We start from the raw sequence: 22,002 nt of genomic DNA on the forward strand, positions 1-22,002 counted from the left end.
TATCATTCTCTGTCTTCTCTTTCCAAAGGAGATCCTTCTGGGCCCAGCTGGGCTTTTTGTGTGCTTTCCAAGAAGTGGATTCTTGGAGCTGGAGCCCTGAAAAAAAATCACACAGGTACTGGGATCTCTGCTGTTGTAAACATGTTCCTAGAAAATCTCAAGTTCATCCCTGAGAGATGGGCTGTACTCACCTCACCTGTGCCCCAGCAAAATCTGGGCACAGCTCCTTCTGTGTGCAAACAAACACCGCTGCATGCCGGATGCCAGGGGACTGGTACAGCTCAGCTCCAGCCCAGGCTGGCAGACTAAGACAACTCAAAAGCAACTGGTTAAGAAGTTTTGTGTTCAAAGCCACAGGTAAAAGTGCAGCTTAAGACTGCCACAGACTCACTCTGTGATTTCAGGTGACATCTCCAGGTCCTCAGCACCTGCAGAATTAGGGCAGGAATTCTTCCTGCTTCTATCCTCTGGCTGTGGGATTTCTATATCCCAGGAGTTTCACAGCAGGGCTCATCATCCAACACAGCAAAGACCTTGTTGCAGAGGGTAAAAGCACATTAGGCATGTTACTATACACAGCAGTAACTGTTGACTGCCCCTCCAGGGAAAAGAGTGATTTTCTCTGAGCAGAGTGGAGCTCAGCCGGCTCCCCCTGGCTTGGGCTCCATGCAACAATGTTTTTGATGTTGCAGAAGGCCAGCAGGAAGCTCCTAGCATCCTTCACTGACCGAAGTCACCTGCTCTCCTTGGGCAGGGGCCGTCAGCCACTACCCAGCTCTGTCCAGGCTGACCATGGAATAAAACCCGAGGTCAGGGCTGGGGCACAGGCAATGCATTTGCTTCTCAGCACTGACCCTGACGGTCTTCTTGTAGGAGGCTTCCTTCCCTGCAAGCAGAACTTCACATATCCCATGGTGTGATGGCCTCCAGCTAGTCTTTCTTACCTGTGACTTTTGCAGCCAGACAACTTCAAATGCAAATGTTACAGGAAGGAAGCAAAGCCATCAGGGCCCCAACTGGGGCTGGAAACCCAAGATATATAGCATTTAACAGATCATCCCTCTCAACCAAAATAAATAGCAACATATGCTTCAGACACAACTGAATGACATCAGCATGACATATATAAAGTGCTTTATTGCAGCATCAGATTAAAGAATTATTCTCTGTGAAATTTTGTAGGAATAAGACATTTTATATATATATTATACATAAAAAACCACAATAAACTTAAGGAGTGAAAGCTTAGAGATTCAGCGCTTAAATAGCAGTGGGCTGGACAGAATCTTTGACGAGATATAAAAATAAACACTTGCTTAATGCCTACTTTTCTTACGGTGTTCTGCAAAGCCTCACAGTGTGTAAGGTGCTTGTATGAAGAACAACACTGCTTGTTTCTCATGCTCCAGTTTGTGTCTGTATTGTCCAAACCACAGAGGCAGCAAAGCAGAACAGCTACTTGGCTCTCAACTAGCTTTTGTGGGGGTAGTGGGGAATGGGGGGGTATCAACGCAATAAATTTTTCTACCTGCCCTTGGACAGGAACTCCAGTTATTACAGAAATTACAGGTTTTTTTCTGGGGGTTAGACTGGTTGACATAGCCAGTATAAAGAGGAGGAGGGTACAAATCCTGGGTAACACTCTTATTGTAAGAACACTTCCTTAGAGAGCAGCCAGTCTAACAAACAAATTGGCTGAGCTTTTGCAAGTCTTCAGGAAAGGCTGTTTGTAGAAGTCCTGCTTCCATGTGTGGTTCAATACTGAACACTAGGCATATTGAACAGGACGTTGCTTTTAAGAAGTCTGCACTGATGGTAAATAAACTCCTGTGAGAATCTGATGATGTTAATGATAGCATATGGTATGGGAGTGGAAATACACTCTGCTGAATGACTGCTGTTAACAAGCTCATTCTTCCATGGCTTCAGCCGCTCAATTTGTTTGCTTCCATGTCTCTTGCTGAGGCTCCCTGGCTCCCAGAACCAAGCCACCAGATCACTGTCACCCCCTCTTGACCACCTCTATATGACCTACCTCTTTGCCAGAGCTAGTGTGAAACTAGCAAGTGAATGACCATCTGGGCTAGAGAACGTGTAGTGATCATGATAATTTTCCAGGGTCTAGGTCTCTATCCATGCTTATTTGGTTCTCTTCCTTCTCACCATTTACAGAACACTGGTCATCTCAGACTGCATGGCAGTTGGGAAATGGATGATGTCTGCCTGTATTTTGATAGAACCCATAACCAGAGTCTAGGGATACAGGGGTGTAATAATAGTTGAGTAAGAAAATTCAGTGACAATTTCATGAATACTTTTGTTTTACCAGCTAAGAAGTCTTAGGTATGGATGACCAAGGATGCAATCTTCTATCAGTAACCAAGGCAAAAGGATCAACATACACTCCATAGATACAAAGACACCCCCGAAAGATTCCCCAAAGAGCTTTCAGACCAAGGATACTCACTGATGCTGGAGAAAGCTCCTGTAAGCAGGACAGATAGCACAGGATGGTCAACAAAGGACCTCTGCAACCAGTTTTTTGGTTCAACAGTGCCCTGCAGAAGTACACGGAGTAGCTAGCAGCCTTGTGTGAAACCTCTAGTGTAGAAATTACTCCATTCTTCTTTATGTGTGCTTGACTTATTTCCCCTGATGCAACAAATTTGTTAAATAAAAGCTATAAATTTTCTGCCAGTTCAGCAACTGAATGTCCAGGGACAAAGGTGCTCAGCCTAGCTTCTCTGCAGAAAAGCCTCCAAAATATGCTGTGAGACACTGCCATGGACCTGTGAAAAGCCAAATAAAACCCAGGCAAGACCAAAGTGCCAACAGAGAGCATCACAATTCATGATCTGTGGACACCAGGTATTGACATTATTAGCATGTGTGTGTCTTCCTCTTCTGGAGCCACACTTGTGAGCCTGGCCTGGAAGTGAGCCTGAGGATCCGTGGCTCGGTTTGTCTGGGCTGCCTCCAGCTGGGGACCTGGGCAGACACAGAATGGAGAAGCTGGGGATGTGGGCAGACACAGCATGGAGCAGGGTCTTGCTTGGCTCAGTGCTTTTTGCTCCTCACCAGCAATGCCATGAGCAGTGGCCAAGGTGCCTCCTGCCCCTGGCAGGGCTGTGAGTGGGAAACACAGGACTTTCTTTGAGGCTGTGTCACAGGTGCTCCTGAGACCTTCTGGGGACTGCCAGGGGACCAAGGACTGGTGGAGGTCTAGTGCTGTGACTTGCACAGATGCTACCACCCTGCTCCCCCCAAGCACCAAGGCAGAGGGGCTGAAATGCACACAGGTGGTATGTCCCCATGCTGACCTCCTCTGAGGTCCACCTACATGTAGCTGTGGCAGCCGAAACTCTGGTGGCAAGGCAATCTTGCCAAAGAAGCCCAGGCAGCCAGTCTCCTCCTGCCCCACAAACCCCTCCCCTGGACCCATGGACCCTGCTAAGTCCTTCCCTGCTCCTTCCCAACTGTGCACACACAAACCCAAGAATAGGGGAGACCCCGCTCTGTATGTGTGGCTGGGACAGCCCTGCACTCTCCAGGAACACCTATCCCCAGTTTCAAACATAAACCAGCATGTGCCAGGGCAGGTGTACAGACAAGGGCAGGCAGCCATGCCTGCAGCAGCTCCTCAGACGTGGCGTGAAGCCAGCAGGAGCTGAGCCCACTTCACCCTGTGCTCAGCTTACAGGCTGTGTTGAAAGGTCATAGAGAATAAAAGCAGACAGGAGCAGCCCCTTGTTCCCTTCATACCTCCCAGCCCCTGCTGCTCCCCACATGCCAGGCCAGGAGACCTGGACTGCAGGACTGCCCTGGGTGGCATGGCAGGCACTGCACCACAATGACCTCCAGCACCCTCAGAAATCGGAGGGGGACTGAGACACCCCTCTGAGGGGATGAGACAAACGGCGCATCCTCCCCATTTTGCCTGGCACCACTGACCCATGAGCAGGGTCAGGGCTGGCCAGGCTGCGCAGGGCTGCAAACCAGTGGTGGTCGTGGCACCTTGGAGAGTGGCTGTGGCTAGTACTCCTTGGCCTCCTGCAGCTGGGAGAGGTACTCCTCCTCGGTGGGGTTGTCAGCACACCGTTGCCCATTGTTGGGGGGCCGGATGGCGTGATACCGGCTCCAGTCGCCCTTGCAGAGGATCCAGGGCAGCATGTCCACCTTGTAGTGCAGCTCCGGGGAGAACTCGGTGCTGATGAGGTTGGGGACACCGGCCCCCTTGCCACGGGTGATGAGGCGGGTGTGCTCATCATAGCAGCAGTGCTGGGCAGCCAGGGTGGTGCTGTCAAGGGAGAGCATGGAGCGCAGGCAGAAGCGTGCCGTCGGCTTGTAGATGTCCAGGCGCTCCTTGGGGCCGCTGGCATCCCGCCATCGGAAGCTCTTGCCCTGCTGCTCATCCCGCAGGTTGACGGCACTGTAGACGGCCTCCAGAGGGTAGGAGCAGGGGCAGCTGGGCAGGTCCGTCAGCACCTTGCTCAAGTACTTGGTGAGGAAGTCGCTCTTGCAGTTCAGCCACTTCTCACAGCTGTCCACCTCTGGGGGGAGAGTACCAAAAGGGTGAGGGCATGCACATTCTGCACCCCACTTTACCCAGCTGCCATTTGCCTGAAGCCATGCCAACACCACCAGTGGAGCCTGCAACCACCAGGCAGGAGCAGCCAGGCTCTTGGGATGAGCTGGAGCCAGGCTCCACTCCCAAGGCAGTGACAGAGGGAAGGGGTTTTGTGCTGGGGCCAGGCTGGCAACATTCCCTCACAGTAGAGGGCACATGGCAGGCTGGCCTCAGTCAGTGAACCATAAAGCAGGACAGTGTTGTACCAGGGCTGTGGGAGCAACTGGGCTTCCCAGCATGACCACTGAAGCCTGCACAATGTAGTGGTTTGGGTGGCTTAGGTCTGGACACCAGACACAGGACCCCTTGGCAGAGCCCTGCCCACAAGCCAGCTATGACCCTCCCAAGGTCTGTCACTGAAGCCCCCAGTGCAAGGCAGAGGCTGAGGCTGACCTGAGTTGAACAGCTCTGTGGTGTTGTCGCTCTTGAAAGGTGTCTCCTCTGTGGGGAAGACCATTTCTCCTTCTGCTCCTTGAGACAGAAAAAAAACCAAAACAAAGAGCCTGGTTGAACACCAGGAGGAATGGTGTTTTTTTCCTCTGTACATGCACCAGACACCATCCATCTCCCAGACCCTCTCCTGCCACTTCTTTGGTAACATGGCCCTGTGTTTGGAAGGAAGGGCCAGCAGGAAGACTGGCCCAATGGACCTGTCTGAGGCTGTTAGTTATGTAAATCCCAGTGGATAGAGCTGGCTCTCAATATGTCAGGAGAGGATTTCAAGCTCTCAGTGTGAGAGAAGTGCTAGAAGTCCCACACCAAGCCTGATGCCAGCTCTACCACACCTGGGCCCCACACAACTACCTGGGGAGCCATGAAGCCCAATCATAGCTTCTTTGTGGAAACAAATCCCCATGGTCATTAGCCCTGATCACATCAAACATACCTAATTCTTGAAGCATGAGCAATGCCCAGTCTGCAGCAGTGGGGAACCAGCCCACATCAAAGTCAATCAGACAGTCCCCAAGGACTGATATGGCCAGGGGCTCACCAGGGCAGCGTGTCAGATCGCAGGTCCTCGACTCAGTCGCTGTGCAGGCATAGCCACAGGACCGGGTCCTCTTCTGGTTGCCACGGCCACAGGTGATGCTGCAAGGGGACCATGGGCTCCACTCCTCCTCGTCTTCATAGTCTGTACATGGCAGGGAAGACGCAGAGAGTGATGGACCTCAGCAAAACTTTAGCAGGAGGGGAGACAACAGCCACCTGGGACCTCCCGCAGCTCTGTCTCCATCCCTGACAGGAACAGTGCTGCCTGGGGCACAGGGAAGTGCCCAGCCATGCAATGCCAAGGGCCAACCCCATCCTCGCTGCCAACCCCAGGGAAGCATCCCTGAGCAAAAGCTCTCATTCTCACAGCTTTGCTTCCATTCATACCAACCCAAACAGGTATTGCTGCCCATCCTGATCCTCACCAAACCTGCACAACACACTGGCCATGATGCTGAAGCATCATCATGTGTTAGCAAAGGTTGGCTGGTTTTGAAGTCATGGCCAAGAAGCTGCAGGAGGGAGCTGCTGAGGTGCCCTGGCCCATCTGCCATCTAGCCCTCTGCAGCTCCTCTCTTGGGGGGCACCCAGGTCTGTGGAAAAGGCTTCTGGCACTGATGTCACTACAGGGACCTGAGTCAATGGCAGCAGCACTTGTCATAAAACATTTGCACTGTATTTCTCATGTGAGCATGCCTTCGCTAGAGCCCATGCTCCAGTGTGATTACATGCAAGGGCAATTCCCGCCAGGACACTGGCATGTCTGCTGGCAGCCCCAGCTGAGTGCTGGCCTTGCTCCTTGGCACGCTGGCTTATTTTGTAAGGAAGAGCTGAGCACCAGCGTGCTGTGATCGCTGGTGCAGGGCTGTGGGCCAGGCAGGACAGGGGAGGGCAGTGCTGGTCTGCAGGACAGCTGCACATGCCAAGAGAACTCACCGTAATTGTATTTTTCTTTAAAGATCCAGTTCTTCTGCCCAGGCCATCGCTGGTCCCAGTTACCTCCTACTCCACTGAGCATGGACTCCTCCTCCTCATACTCTGTTGTGTAATCTTCCTCTTCATCATCATCCTCTTCTTCCTCCCTGTCCCCCACATCCAGGTTGTCATCCTCTTCCTCCTCTTCCTCCTCCTCTTCATCTTCCTCCTCCTCGTCCCCCTCAGCAGGGTCAGTGTATTCCCAGAAGAGGGGCCAGAACAGGTCCTTGTGAGACAACCACTCAGAGGATGTCAGAGACCAGTCATTGCTTGTCTCCTTCAGCAAGTCCATCTCCATCTCAGCCTGAGGATCATCCACCACTTCAATGGTCACCTGGCGGGCAATATAAGGCAAGGCAGTGAGCTGGGGCACAGCCCTTGGGCAGGCCTACCAGACCATGCACTGGTTCCTAGCCCAAGAGGCCAGAGACACTCTGGGCTGCAGGACCGTATGAGGAGCGCAAATGGTCTCCTCTCATCCAGAGGGACTGAGCATGGACAGAGCGGGAAGCACAGGGTGGCTGGTGGTCACCCAAAGGGGCCAACACCACCCTCAGAAACTGAGGGGTCACCCACATAGTTTGCTCCTGCTCTGTGGAGAGGGACTGGGGGGGCCAGGGAAAAGGCTGTGAGCAAATTCCTCAGTCAAGGACCTTCTCCATGCCAGCTATTTGCAGCTGGTAGTCACCAAAAAAACAGGTGACAGTGGCCACACAGACCCTGCTCATGAGATCCTTTCTCTTAAGGAACCAATTGAGTCTGGAGAACACCACTTTCACCACAGTGCTCACGCACACTCCCTGTGGCCTTCTCAGACCCACTCCCCACCTGGATGTTGGGGTTCTGGGCACTCAGGTCCACATTGGCCAGCCCTGGCAAGTTCTGCAGGTCCAGCATGAATGGCAGGCTCTCCTCCTGGCCAGCACCACTGGGCTGGGGCAGCGCTGGGCTCCTGGCAGGCTGCTGAGCCACCCCTCTGCGCCTGTGCCGCCGCGGGCCAGCCTGCCCACTCCGCCTCAGCCCCCGCGCCTTGCCCGATGGTGGCAGCTCCTCATCTCCTGCCGAACGGGGGCTGGATGATGCCGAGACCTAGAGAGGGAAGAGGCAGAGAGAGTATCTCTTGAGGGTGGCAGTGCAGGGCACGGAGCAAACTGCTGCCCTGCAAGGACGGGTCTGCCCCAAACAGTTCCTCCACCCCATCTTATTGCAGCATCAAGATAGCAATTAACATGTTAATCAATCAAGTTAATACCAAGTGCCCTGTGCTGTGCCAGCGCTCAGTCCCGCTGCATCTGAACTTACAGGTCTATTCAGACTGGTACTGCCCAACCCCATGACCACCCTCTCTGCCATCCCACTGCCCATCTCGCCTGGCTTTCCAGTTCTCACTCTCCCTTTTTGGCTATTTCTCAGTCCCTGGAAATGCGTTAACAGCAAGGGCTGCTTCTGGTCACAGAGTTACCGCAGCTCAAGTTTAATAATTTTATATATTTATATAAAAAGTTTACAACAAGGGCTTTATGACAAAGGGGAAAACCTCACCCAAATAAATAGTTCTGTGGTATTGGTATTAGGGCAGATGACTTCAAGCAACACAGGTTTAATTGAGATTTCTGATGGTGCCCAAAGGCTACCACAAAGAGTGAAAGAAACTGCTGGTAGATATAACCCAGCTACCTTTAGCTCTTCGGGAAAGGGAAGATGCCCAGCCAAACAAGTCAACAAAACTCACTTAGGAGTGCTGCCAAAGGCCCTAAGTGCTGCTGCCATTCCAGGGGCACATGGCATTTCACAGCCAGCCCTCCAGTCCCAGGAGGAGCAGCAGCAGCAGGCAGGGAGCCTTGCCGGAGAGGCAGCACCAGCCATCCAGGGGGCCAGGGAGGCGGCCAGCAAATGCTGCCAAATGACTGCGCCCGCTCTGAGTTCCCACGTTCCTCGTCCCGCACTCGGTGCGCACTGGCACGAAAGAGCGTGACTCAAGGGGCCAGCAGGCTCCAGTGTGCCCGAGAAACCCGAGATGGGAACAACTGGCAAAGCCCCCCCCGCGGCACGGGCGTCCTTGGGAAGGTCTGCAGGGCCCCGCAGCTCAAGGCTGGGAGCAGAGGTGCCCGAACTCCCAGCATCTCCGCCAGCGGCTGCCTATTTCTGGCTGCCCAGCTGAAACCCCCTTTTGTTCCCAAGCTCTCACCCTTCGCGTCAGCCCAGTCGAGAGCCGTGGGATTAACGAAGAGCATGGAGTGCCCCCTCCCCACGGCGCCGGGCGGGGGGGACGCAGAGAGGCATTTCTACCTGCAATTAGAGCCAGATGGTTTGGGGAAGGACTCCCCTCCCTTTCATCCTGATCACTGGAGCACTTCAAAGGCAGCTGGAGCCTAGCCAGACTCTCATGAGCGCACACAGCCTGTCCCGAGCCCTGTCCCTGTACATCAAAGCCCGTGATCCCTCCATCCCCGGGGGAGGGAAAAGAGCAGCAGGGACACTGCTGGTCCCTTGGCTGCTGCCCAGAGCAGGCTGAACGCAGGGAAGGGCCAGTGACAGACTTCACCAGATGGGCCTGGAGGAGAGAGGGCTGCAGAGAGGAGAGAACCTGTGCTGCCCAGAGAGAGAGTTTAGGGCTTGCCCCTCTCCCTGGCCTGGAGGGCTCCTGTGGCACTGCTGGTAGCAAACCTGAACAAAAACACCCCCCTGCATGCACCTTCCCCTCCAAGCGCCCTCTGTCCCCATCCAAACCACAAAGGTTTTGGGAAGGATGCATGGGAATGATAACTGGCTCTGTCTCAGCCCATCTCCCAGGGCCTTAGCCCCTTGCTAAGTCTCCTGTCATGCCCCAGGACTCCTTGGCAGGCAGCAAGGAGCCCAGGTGGAACAAAAATAGCAAGAGGGGCTGAGCGGGCGAACCTAGCCATATCCCAGTGCTGGCTGCATGACACTGCCTGCTGGTGCTGGGTTTGCTGCCAGCTGCACATGCCCAACACAACCCCTGCACAGGAGACTGGCAACAGCCCTGCAAGGCTGGCGTTCCTGCCCAATTTGCCAAGAGCTTGTTGGGCCAGGTAAGCTCACTTCACAGGCAACCCAAATTTAATACACATGGAAAGGGAGGTCTCCTCTTAGCAACAAGATCTGAGCTCACCCAAGGACACCAGAGCAAACAAGCCAGGAACAGACTCAAAGTCTCCAAATTTACACTCAATGACTAATTCAGATTTTACGCCCAAACAAGCTCAAGAAATTCAGAGTACTGTTCCCACAGGGAAAATGTAAAACTGCTCCAGGGGAACTGGCTGCAAGAGTGTTGCAGGGCAAACAGAATTCCCTCAGCTCCCAGATACTCTGGAGGCATAAGGACGACAGGGGTGGCTGCCCTGGATGGCCCAGAGCCCTTCAGCAATGGTGACTACAATGTACCACCCAACGCTTTCCTCCTGTTAATGTCTGCATTGCTCTGAAGCTTTGCTGGGTTAAAATTTGTCCCTGCATCAGATGTCCCTCCTGAGTAAGGCTCAGTGCCCTGCCCCAGACAATCAATCCATGGATTTAACAAGCTCTTAGGAGGCCCAGTGCTCCCTCCAGGTCAGAGCATCTATGGTATCAGATGTGTCTTCTCCAAGTCATCAAGGGTCCCCTGACAGCCACACAAGCAGCTGCCCTTGAGGTTTGCACTCCTGCTGTGTGACATCCACCCTCTCCTCTGCACTGTCCAAGGAGCAGCTGGATAAAGCCATCAAGGCTGGAGCTAAGCCACTGCAGTGGGCTAAGGGAAGAGAAGACTTTGCTTGTCCAGAGGGAACACTCTATTCCACTGATCTCTATAGAGCACAGGAGAAAGGCTGCAAACCATTGCAGAGCTGGTCATCAGCAGCTCCCTTCTCCTTCCACCACCATGGAAGAACACTAGCTACCACCCCACAGAAGCAGAGTGCAGTGCTGGGAAGCCATTAATGTCTGGCAGCCGAGCTCCAGCCTTCTCCTGCGACCAGCCAGCACTAAGCAAAGGAAAATGCTGAACAAGGAATTGCCACAGCTGCTCCTGCATACACTCAGCATATCCTACCTGTCTGGGAATAAGGATTCCCAGGGCAGGAACCTGAGAGAAACTCTGGGGCAGCACTCGGGAAAGAGCATGCACTTTCCATTTGTGAAGATAGTATTTCGACTGAAGGCTGTAAACTGGATCACTCCTGCCTACCTACCAGTCCAGGAGCCCTTCCCACATAGTCCAGGCTCTCCCACATGTAGGACTGATCACCTAAACACCCTGAGGCACAACCTTAGAGGAGATGTTTGGAAGGGGAAGTAACCGGTTAGCAATTCACCCCGGTGTCATGCCTACTTTGTACATAACACAGGCAACAAGGTGTGTGGAAAAGGTGTGGGAAAAGGCCACACATCATTGCTCCAGAGACTAAAGGCTGACATTTTTCCATTTCTAGTCCATACATCTCTACTAGAATTGCTTCAAAATCTGGAGATGTTGAAGAGAGCAGCCACAAAAACATTTCACAGGATGGAAAGACTTTTTGAGTGAAAAACTTGTACAATTCAATTTGTTTGTCATGCTGAAAAAAGAAAGCAATGACTTGGTTTTCCAGTTCTTTAAGGCAGTAATCCATCAGGCACCAGAGACTCTATAATCCAGAACAGAAACACATAATAGGAAACAATGTGCCCAAGTCAAAGCCAGACAAATTTAACTGAGGAATAAGGATCAGGCTTTTAATGCCATAGGTAATTAACCACAGGAACAATTAACAAGAAAAATGACAACTTATCTCGTGGAGACTGTCAAACCCACATCACTGGGCTCAACATGAATACTGCAACTGCACTAGGGAAGAAATTCAAGGCTCTAGTAATTTCTTCTGCTCTTAAAATTTGTGATTTTGCTAGAAATGTCTCTAAGGCTTTGAAAGCCTTAGAAATGTCTCTAAGGTTAAGAAAGCAAATGACCAATGTTCATGTGCTGCAGCTCTTAACTAAAAATTATTAGACATGACATTTCAGATCCTACAGCAGTTTAAAATCTGAAAACATCAACAGACTAGTTCCTGTGCTGTACTGCACTTCGGCAACCAGGAACACCACTACACTGCCACTTAACACAACCACAGGTACTTGTCCCTCCAGCACATTCCTCAGCATCTCTGTAGGCATCTCAAGTTGCCAGAGCACCCAACAGCAGTGCTCTTTGTAACTACATACACTGCTGAGCAGAGCTGCCCCTCATCATGGGGTTAAGCCAATCCAAGTACCTTTGAGAGAACTCCTCTGGCAGCAAAGCACTGCTGGAGCTTGTGCATCAGCAGCCAGTGGAGCAAGCAAGTCACCAGCATAGCACAAGCTCAGAGGATGCAGCTTCTAACCACACCTATCCCAAGCCAATTATAGAGCACATAAACTCATTCAACTTGAACCAAAGAAACCTGTGCACACAGCAGTCAGATCAGAGGCAACATTCAGGCTGTGCTTTGGGCTTGTTAACACTGCAGTGAGGAAAATGACGTATTTGCTAAAGGCCGGTCTCACACTGAGCTATAATTATAAGGAATGGGCGCTTTTGTTGCTTAATCATTACTGCTTGTGTTAGGTTTCCTTTGAACAGTTTTACTATGCTGTATTGAAACAAGAAACCACGAGAAGAACTATTGATCTTTTCCTGAATAGACCTTCCTTCTCTTTCCCCCAAGCTCTCTCCAACATTATTTTAAAATCTGTCCTGCAGTCTGTTGCAAACTTGCCCACTTATAAATTAGTCAAGTACAAATTTTTTTCTTTTTTTTTTTTTTTTTACCATCAAACTTTTCTTTTTATATTTACCTAAATGAGCTGCAAGGATCTGGAGGAAGTATTAAAAAAATACATCTTTGGATTGAAACTGGGCAGGAATAACTCCAGAGCAGGATTTTACTATAAAGCCATACTATAAAGCTATGGAAGTAGAGAAGGCTGGTTGGTTGCATTAGAAGGAAGCCCAGCATGTCTGGGGTTAGCTCTGGGGCTGCAGTTTGCAGAAAGGCTCATGACAATTTTTGCTGGTGGGACTAGGAGAAAGGAAGGTTCTTCTACTGCTAACAGGTAACACTGTTGTCTCTTTAAAATAAAGTAAGGTTGAACAGCAGGGTAATCACCAGGAACAAATGCAGTGTGCCATGATGCCTCCTTCCCATAGTGCATGCTTTCTCCTCTATGAGGCACTGCTCAAATAAGGGCTTTTTTAGCCCAGCCAGCTGAAACCACTGTAGCCTCCTGAGGGCTGTAGTTTGATCCTCCTGGCTCATAACCCATCCACCAGCACATAACCTGTCCACTGGCAGTCTTTCAGCCAGATGGAAAATTCATGGGACACACATTAGGCAAGTGACCTCTGCCAGCCATCAGCTCATCACCCACTTAAGGGATTTCCCAGAGCCGTGACAGAGCACAGCAGCTCCTAGCGGTGTCAAGAGCTGGGTGGGTACCTACGAGATAACAGGGAATGCAAAGATGCTGCTCAGTTCCTGCTACTGTCTTTAAGACCTTCTGAGCCACAACCCCAGTCATCAGACACAACACATTTAGACTTATAGGCAGGTGGCTTAGCAGGAGCTATCACTCAGGATTTTGACATGTGAGCTCTGGAAGATCTGCCAGAGGTAATTTAAAGAAATTAACACCTCCAGTTGCCTCCCTCTTCTTGTGCCCTGGGTTACACTCCTGCCTGCAAAGGGGCTGTGGCACAGGTGAAGAGCAGAGCCATGACTTCCCAACTGCTGTACTATCCGGTGCACCTCAGGATCAACGTACATGGGTGCTGGGAGGGGGGGGTTATTGGTTTGTTTGTTTGTTTTTGTTGGCTTGTTCTTTTCTTTTAGTAAACACTCCCTTTAGGTTTTAGGAGAGTTCTACAAGTGCTTACAGAACAGACAAGGCACTTGGTTATCGCACTTACATGGGCAGATCCTGTTTACGACACGCCAGCAGGAGCCAGCAGCAAACTGTAGGCTGTGCAGATAATTATTACGCCCTCATGATTATAATTTTCATGCAGTTATCAAAATACTTTAGATCATATGGTATCACTTTCTTTTCTAACTAGCTTCATCCCAACTGTCTTGGATAGGGAGCTGCAGGAGGCAGCATCAAAGGCCTCCTCATGTTTCACATTTATTTTCATGTCTCACAGTTGCAACAACTGTAATCTCAAAACTCTTTCCAAGGTCGGTGACTCAGTTGCCCCTGAGGCAGAGCCAGCCCTGGAGCAGAAGACACCACAGCACAGAGAAGCAGCAGCACGCAGCACCATGAGGAGCAAGGACACAGCATAGCTGACTTTGTGCAAGACCAGAAATGAGGAGGTTGCCCAGGCTACTGAGAATGCTCCTCACCATGCATCCCATTGGCACAGCCCAGGCCTTCTCATTGCAGTCGGCTCTCCTGTGGGTGTGTTCATGAGTAATTTGCCCATGGCATCCTCCCACCCCAGGTCACTTGTGACACAAGGAGGAAAAGTAGCAGCCTTGTGGCCTTTCACCTCACCATGCCACACTGTTGCCCTCCTCATGCAGATCGTTTCACTGGCAGATGCTTCTCTACCATAAATATCTTTTCTCTCTTTATCACTGAGACAAAATTCTTTGTCTGCAAAACTCCCATTCTGCAGACAAAGAAAATGACCTGCTCCTCAGGTAGCCTCCAGCAAGGCAGGATACATGTGGGTCTCCCATGTCGTACTTGGAGAAGACTCTCAAGAAGGTTCACTACAGCTCAGTTTTTCCTCCCCACCTGCCCTGGAGGAGGGATTAGTCTGCTTTCTAGACAGATGAACCACACAGGCCTTGTAGTGGAGAAGCTGGAGCATACAGTTGGCTCTGCTGATACGTCCCAGCAGAGCAGATGGGGCTGTCCTTGCACCAGAGACTCTGTCCAAGTGCACAGGTCCCAAGGGACAATTCTTGATGGGTGGTGCCTACTGCAATGACACCAGCTGGTGGCAAGGCACCCATTACTTGAAGATCTTGAGACTTCTGCTGCAGTCATGGTATGGGAGAAAGGAGACTGCATGGAGAGGTCCCCCAGAGAGATGAACAGACACACATCCACACCCTCTGGTGTTCTCTGGCAAATGCTCTTGCTGGGGCACATGGTTTCTGTTAACATAGTTGAGCAGTAATACACATAAGCTCCTAATGCATCAGAGGGAGTCGCTGCTAACTTGTTCCAGCTCTAAAGCCCAGGTGCTTCAGTAACCATTAACTTGTTCCAGCTAATGATCTGCATTTGCTAGTCTGCACACCGTAACTCTCCCACTGCTCCAGCTGTGGCTTCCCTACCTGCCACAGCCCAGGCAAAACTGCAAAAGGAAGAAAACCCCAAATATTGCAAAGCAGGTGTAGAAACTGACAGGACCAGATCAACACCAGCCTCCTCCTGCCTGCTAGAAGAGGTGAGGGAGGGGATCACAGGGCAGGAGGGAGTGCAGGGGGCACCTGCTCCCCTTGTCCCACGCAGGGTGCACAGGCTGCCCCTCCGTGCAAGCATCGGCACAAGGAATGCAGCCAACCAAACAAATGCAAATCCATCAGGGATCCCTTCAACAACAGACAAAATGGGCACCTGAGCCAGACTTGGAGCATCTCCATGCCCTGCACAGGAAGGGATCCAGGCAGGGATGCTGCATCTTGTCTTCCCGAAGAGGCAAAGCTGGGATGATGCTCAGCAAGCAGCCCCTGCCCCAGGTGCTTGGCTGCAGCTCCCGAGCCTGGGGTCAAGCTCAACTCCTCTCCCTAGCCAGCTTTGACTTTCAAGGAGCCAGCAGCCTTAGCATGTAATAAAACCACACTGTCTCCAGAGGGGAAGGTGATGGGAACTGCTAACATGAAGACATCTGTACAACACCTTGTCTCGATGGAGGTGCTGCATGGTACGGCACAGTGCAGCTGGCATTCCTTGTGATTTTGGCTTCTGTGGGAATGGCTGCAGGTGAAGGTGAGGGCAGGGAGGGCAGCAGGAGGGAGTGCTAAAGTGGTAAGGAAGAGAGGACACCCCAGGGAGGCAAAGAGATCGATTTTCCACGTGGGGCACCTCCCACAGCACCTCCAGGCCATCCAGCAAATAGTGCCTCCTCAGCCGGGAGGGCCCTGGGGCTCAGCTGCTGGGAAAGAGCTGGGGATGCCTTGCTCACCCTAGGCTAGGGCTGCCAAGGCTGGGATGGAAGGCGGCTCACCTGAAGGGCACTGTACCCATGCCATGTGCCAGTCTCCAGTTGAGCCCTGCGTGATAGTGGCAGTGACATGTTCCAACACCTGCCCTGCAGCCCAAATCCTGAGTGCTAGATAAGACCCTGACAGAGCAGGCCAACCATCAGCTCCTAATCCAAGATAAACCCACGCCTCACCACCTCTTCCCTGCGTGCATGGGTGTTTCCTGGCCTTCGGCAGCCAGGTCTCTACCTTGTGCCCATCTTGTGGTGCTAAGGGACAGCAGAAGGCAGCAATTTACCGCATTTTGTTCCCTTTGAAGTTGTATCCTTGCCCTGGAGACTAAACAACCTGAACCTCAAGAGGCATTGGTGCCCTTCATGCCAAGGGCCGCCCAGAACTCAGAGCCAGGTAGGTCACCATTTTTTTGCTGTCTTCACCTCTTCAGTACTGAGATGAAAGCATATCTCAAACAGCTTCTCAGACAAGCCCCCGGAGTCCCTACACAGAAGGAACATGGAGCAACGGAATTGCTTGGAAGCAACACCATGCAGGCTGACATTTACAGCTGACCACATAAAAGCACCAGGCTGCCCAATGAAGGCTCCTTACAAAAACATTCTACCAAAACAAACAAACAAAAAAGTAGTCTTTACACTGCACTTTTGCAAGCTTCTGTCTGAAACAAAAACGATTCAACACTGAAATATGCTGCAATCTCTTCCTTGCTCCAGTATATTATACAAAACCTGAGCCTCTGGCTGATAACATTTGCTTTGAAGGAGCTGGACAGCACGGGTACACCTTGTGGGCCTGCCTGCAGCTCAGACTATCCCCGGGCTTCCCTATGGGAAGTATCAGGCTTCGTGTTTTGAGGACTACTCTGAGAGGAAGAGTACTTACTGCTACAGTGGACCAGTGTGCACTCCCTGTGCCTAAGACACTGACAAGAGGAAAGTGGGAATTAATCTCTAGAACACTCCCTCTATCCCACTGGTCTGGGAAAGATCATGGCTGGAGGCAGGATGAGTCCCCCAGCTTGCCTGTCTTTTGAGGAAAAGGTCTGCACTGAGTCAGACAGTTTTGGGAACCCAGAGAGAGTGCAGGGCAATACCCTGTTGGGCGATTTATGCCTAATCTCTTCCCCTTACATGTGCCTTTTACAGGAACCCCTTTGATTATAACAATGGGAACGCAGCAGACCTATTTGTGCAGTGAAAATGGAAGAAGCCCCCTTGTTGGGCAGCTTCCCTACACCCGGCTCTCCTTTGTTTCTGCTGCTGTCTCAGCCCCAGGGCGGGAGGGTTTTCAACTGTGTTGACTAAGATAATTTGGCACTTCTCAAAAGGAAATTTGCTACAAAGGGCGAAGTACCTCCCTGCGCACAAAGAGCCCCTTTCAGAGCGGAAGGATGCTTCAGTGAACGTTTTGTACCCACAAATCCGACCTCCGCCAAGGACAAAGCCAGGGACAAGAACGCTTAATTGCTGAAGAAATGAAAAGGTAAAAAGCACATCCTCAGGCAAAATGACTCTGCTACTGACACAGCCCGCAGTGGCGGCGGGGATCTGGCTGCGCAGGCAGCCAGCACCGACCCAGCTGTCCACTCGTACCCCAGCGGGGCTCTCCCGAGGAGACGGGAGCCCGGCAAGGTGCTCCCCGCACGGCGGACACGGGTGACAACACAAGCTGGGGATCCACAGCAGCGTGAGAGGGTGGGACCGCTCTAGGGAAACTGAGATCCTCTCCTTGGCCAGAGCCCTAGAGGAGTCAAGAGGGAGCAAGAGCTGGGGGTGAGGCACAGGGCAGGCTCCTGCAGACCTCTGTGCCTGTGCAGCCCATCACCCCAGTGGTCTCCCCAAACCAATGTGTCTAGGCTGTGTCAAGGCTCCCAAATGACAAGGCTACCCCGACTTAACAGTCTCCTGACAAACTCCACTCAAGCCCAGCTGATATTTCTTTCACTCTTCTTATCTAGGACAGCCACACCATGTCACCTTGGAGCTCCTTCACTCTCTGTCTGCTCTCTCCAGCCAGGCATCACATCACTGCTATACATTTGATTTTTAAGCACTCTCACGCCCTTATGCACAGGGCAGTTTGATTTCAATCAAGACTGCTAGCAATGATTTTCAATCAGGTGTAGACCTTCAGTTTTACATGTAGTTTCCCACTGCTATTCTCACTGCCTGGTTTAACCAGTAAATAATGTGTTGTGTTGTTAGTTGTTTCCTTATTTCTCAGGGGCCAGGAGCCAGTCATATCAGGTGCTGCACAAACCCACTGATTTGCAGCCAACTCAGCCTTTATGTTACGATTGATATTTCTTTTGTTGCCTTCCATTATCTCTTATCGCAGATGCCAGATTTGCTTTGCTCACAGCCTCAGACCAGGGGAAATCCAACAGCAAGTTCCAGCCTGGATTTGACCCCTGTCCCAGCCCTGCAGTAACACCCTGGGTGCTTTGGGAAGTTTGCTGACGTTACTCTTGGGCCCCTCTCTCAGAGTGGTTCCCTCCTGCAAAAGAGCACCCACCAAACCCACCAGAGCTGGACCCCCCATAAAACACTGTGGGCTTGCTCTGCCTCACCCTGTCAGTGCCAGGATGCTCCAACACCCCCATCACCATTCCTGCTGGCACTGTTATTCCTGTGCACAACTACTGAAGCTCTTGTGTGGGTTCACACAGATCTAATCACTCCTAACGTTTACATTTGCAGCATGTTAGGACTGTGGCTGTTTTCTGTTTACCAGGAGAACACCGGAATTCATTGGTATCAGCTGGAAAGAATCCAAACATCTATTAACTATGTTCGGAGCCAATATTTTGAAATCCAGTGAGTTTATCAAAACATATTTTTCATTTAAACCTCCCGACTTCATAAATAAATAAACTATTAAGTGATGTGATGAGCTGTATCTTGTCTCCACAAGGGACACAAGCTTTTCCAACTATTAAGTTACCCAAATCTGAAGAGCCACTTAGTGGTCAGTGCTCCATCCTGCCACATTTCTGCCCACATCAAAGTATGATGTATCCAGCCTGCAAAAGCCCTTCTAAAACCCCTGCTGTACACCTGTCTGCTGTTTCTGAACCCACCTGCCATCTCAAACGTCACCAACAAACCTTCAAATGAGCAGGTACCTCTCTTGTTAGATTTAAGTCACAGTTTGGAAAGAAAACTGCTTTTCAACTTTCTCATTCTGCCTTTTCAACTTCTAATCAAATAGACTGAAGAAATAGCAAAATATTCTCAGTACATCTGTTGCTTATGCTGAGCACAGTATAATTCAGGCAAAGCTTTGCTGACCAGTGTCATTGCTGAGATAATGTAAATGCAAGTACTTGCTCCTTTGGTAATGCTGGAAATAATGGATCTTGACTGGGGTACAGAACTTTGGACACACTGATAAGGCTAGCACCTAAAAATAAAGCATGTGTTCTCTCCATCATTCCTACAATAAGAAGACTTTCTATGCCAAAAAATTTACTGGAAAACTTATTTGTTTTAATTTTTCTAAATTATTTTAGTATAGGAGTGCAACTCTAAGGCTCAGCACAGATTACAAAAAGTCCCATTCAATTCTAAACCAAGGAAAAACATTTGCTTTAAACGAAGTTGTTAAATTAAAATAAATCCAAGTTATGTAATTGTTTAATGGTTTCGATTGTCTATCTGCTCTGCTCTGTCATTTCTATTTTTCTCCTCACAGCCCCCTTCATTCTACCCACATCTGTAGGGCATTACCCATAGTGTAACCAATACTCCAGCTGTGGCTGCCCTGCTGCCATAGAGACAGGACGTATCAACGCTGCAACAGGAACCATCTGTGTGTATGACCCAAAATCACTCTGGATTTTTTTTAACCACCATGCTGCTGCGCTTGTGCTCTCTGCTTTAGTTCAAACAGCTGGGCATGACTACTCTAAATTGTCCCCTGCATGCACCAGAAACAGAGGATTTCATCCCAAAACGCAGCTAAAAGACATATGCGATTACCTACTGCTTCCTCGCTGCCATGAGAAGTGTGCCACCAGTACTCTGAGGGATGCAGGGTGAGCACAGGAGCACCGCCAGACTCCCAGAGGAATCCATTCTTCAACTTCCTCCTTGCTCCTAACCTCCACCCTCAAACCTTTGCCTATAACCTTGTTGTATGTTTGTATTTCTGCAAGAAGCAAAGGTCCCGGGGACACAGGCCGCGCTGTTTAAGTGCCGAATGTGATCTTTGGCTGGCCGCACAACGCTCCCCATTCACAGCCATTCACAAACCGCGACTGACAGCAGCTCACACGCTCTCCCGTGTATTTTAGATGTCAGATAAAAAGGAGCCTGAGACTGTGCCGCAGGGTCCCGTGGTGGGGACGTGCACAACTTCCTAACAGACGGCTTGTCCCTACCCTTGCTCCCTGCCACAGGGGTGCAATACCTTCCTGGATTTCAAGTGTAAATCCCTACTCCCTCTGCAGCCAGAGCCTGAGGGCACTCTGCCTGGCATTTGTCTGGCAACTGAAGCAGCATCTACATCTATGGTTGAAGTTTCACTAGCAAAGATCAGCACCAACATGGTATTACCAGCACTACAGCACATCATCCCCAGCAGTTCTTGCATCTGCTCAGTCCACACGCCACTCAAAACCATCACCAGGCTTGACTAGTGGTATTTGGCTGGATGCAAAGTACTTGGCCTTCTCTTGCCCCTTAGCCAAGCATTTCATGTGGCAGATTCCCTTCTCACACTTGTGCCCTGAACTTCATGCTGGCATGGAGTTTAGTGCATCCGACAGGAGCTGCCAGCATGACTCCTCCACAGATCAGACCCTGTTTTGGCATTAACTAGCAATAAAGTATATTCCCATCACTTCGCACCTCCTCTGCCAATCTGACTGACACTGAAGATCAAACCTGTTGCTTTCCATACTCCTGTGTATCGCCAGCGAGGACTGAGCTGCTCTGACCCTGTCCTGCTCAAACTCCTCCTATCGCCACCTTTCTCAATCATTCCTTTCCACCTAGTTTTAGCAGTAGCATTCTTTGAGAGAGCACTTTTTGAACACAGCTCTGATGGCTGAATGACTTTTCCTCCAGAGAACAATTTCAAGATGGAAACAGCTTGTTTTAACCATCCAAGAGTCTTTCTTACCACCCGCTCTCCCGGTAGTTTCTTTCCCATTCCATTCCTGTCATCCCCATCAGGTCCCACCAGTTGGCTCCCAGTCTGACTGGACCCTCATTGCCTGCTGAAGTCTCCCCTTTCACAAACCGCGCTCGGCAGCGAGCGCGGCACAGGGTCCGGCACCCAGGCAGCCCCAGAACATCCCCCTCCCGGCCGCGGGGCTCCCAAGGCCGCCTGCCCCGTGGGGCACTGCGGAGGCGGAGGTCGTCGGCATGAGAAGAGAGCGTGGCCGCTCCGGAACCTGCCCCAGGGGCGTTTCGGCGGGGAGGGGAGGAGAGATGGTGGCTGAAATCCATCGTGTCTTAGGTTTCTGGTAGAGGAGAGTTGGCATTCCTGGCAAGGCACCAACTGCTACTTTGACTGCAGCCGGACCCCTCTCCCACCTGGGATGCTGGGCGCCGGGGGCAATGGATCTTCCCGGGCAGCGGGTCACGGCACTCGGCCCCGAGTTCAGCAAACCTAAAGCATCCCCTGTCCTTCAGCCTCTGTGCAGTGTGAAGACCTGAGGCTGCCCAAGAATCCCGCAGGCCGGGAAAGGGCTCTGCCCCTCAGCGAGTGAGGAAACAGCCCATAAGAGGGGGCCCCCAAACCCTGCTTCTCCCCGCTGCTGCTTCTCTCCCCGGAGCTCTGGGCGGCCGAGCCGCGGGACACGTGTTGGATGCTGCTCCCGTCCGAGATGCACAACCACCTCCGAGAGAGCCCCAGTGACCACCCAGGTGACCGGCTGTACCCCTCAGCTTTCCCGGGCACGGGAGGGGGTGCAGAGGCTGAAGAAGAGCTCGCCCTAGCACCCTCCTGGCTCTCTGTATTTCCCCAAAGATCGCCCTACCTCCGCCAGCCTGGAGCTCCTCTCCTTCGGGCTATTGCTGCGCTGTTTCCCCCTCACGGGTAGTCCTCTCACCGCGGCCAGGAAAGTTGTCAGGAAGACGAATCCGAGGATGAGCACGACTTTCCCTCTAATCAGAGGCATCTCTCCCTTCCTCTCTCTCCGCCTCGCACGTTCAGGGCAGGCGGTCCGGCAGCACGCCCGCCCTTAATGCTCCAAATCCTGTCCGC

General features: G+C 51.5%; 1 protein-coding gene across 2 annotated transcripts; it reads right to left on the reverse strand.

Moving 5' to 3' along the window:
• Nucleotides 1-1,170: 1,170 nt before the first annotated feature.
• Nucleotides 1,171-21,932, reverse strand: ISM2 (isthmin 2). 2 transcript variants are annotated; one of them, XM_069016014.1, is made up of 6 exons: nt 21,776-21,932; nt 7,421-7,681; nt 6,554-6,926; nt 5,619-5,759; nt 5,021-5,098; nt 1,171-4,550 (listed from the first exon to the last, which is right to left on the reverse strand). In XM_069016014.1, the coding sequence occupies exons 1-6, from the start codon at nt 21,914-21,916 to the stop codon at nt 4,033-4,035; spliced, it is 1,512 nt and encodes a 503-aa protein (XP_068872115.1). In that variant the 5' UTR covers nt 21,917-21,932; the 3' UTR covers nt 1,171-4,032. The 2 variants fall into 2 exon arrangements, with proteins under 2 accessions (XP_068872115.1, XP_068872116.1); XM_069016015.1 differs by lacking the exon at nt 21,776-21,932 and adding an exon at nt 11,845-11,909.
• Nucleotides 21,933-22,002: the final 70 nt, after the last annotated feature.

This window comes from Aphelocoma coerulescens, chromosome 5 (assembly GCF_041296385.1).
Source record: "Aphelocoma coerulescens isolate FSJ_1873_10779 chromosome 5, UR_Acoe_1.0, whole genome shotgun sequence".
NCBI lineage: Eukaryota > Metazoa > Chordata > Aves > Passeriformes > Corvidae > Aphelocoma > Aphelocoma coerulescens.

Coding starts and splice junctions, on each gene's coding strand:
- ISM2 (XM_069016014.1), bottom strand. CDS start 21,916: ATGCCTCTGATTAGAGGGAAAGTCGTGCTCATCCTCGGATTCGTCTTC. Junction 5,760..6,553: donor TAAAGAAAAATACAATTACG/GTGAGTTCTCTT, acceptor TGCCATGTACAG/ACTATGAAGACGAGGAGGAG. Junction 4,551..5,020: donor CACAGAGCTGTTCAACTCAG/GTCAGCCTCAGC, acceptor CTCTCCCCCCAG/AGGTGGACAGCTGTGAGAAG.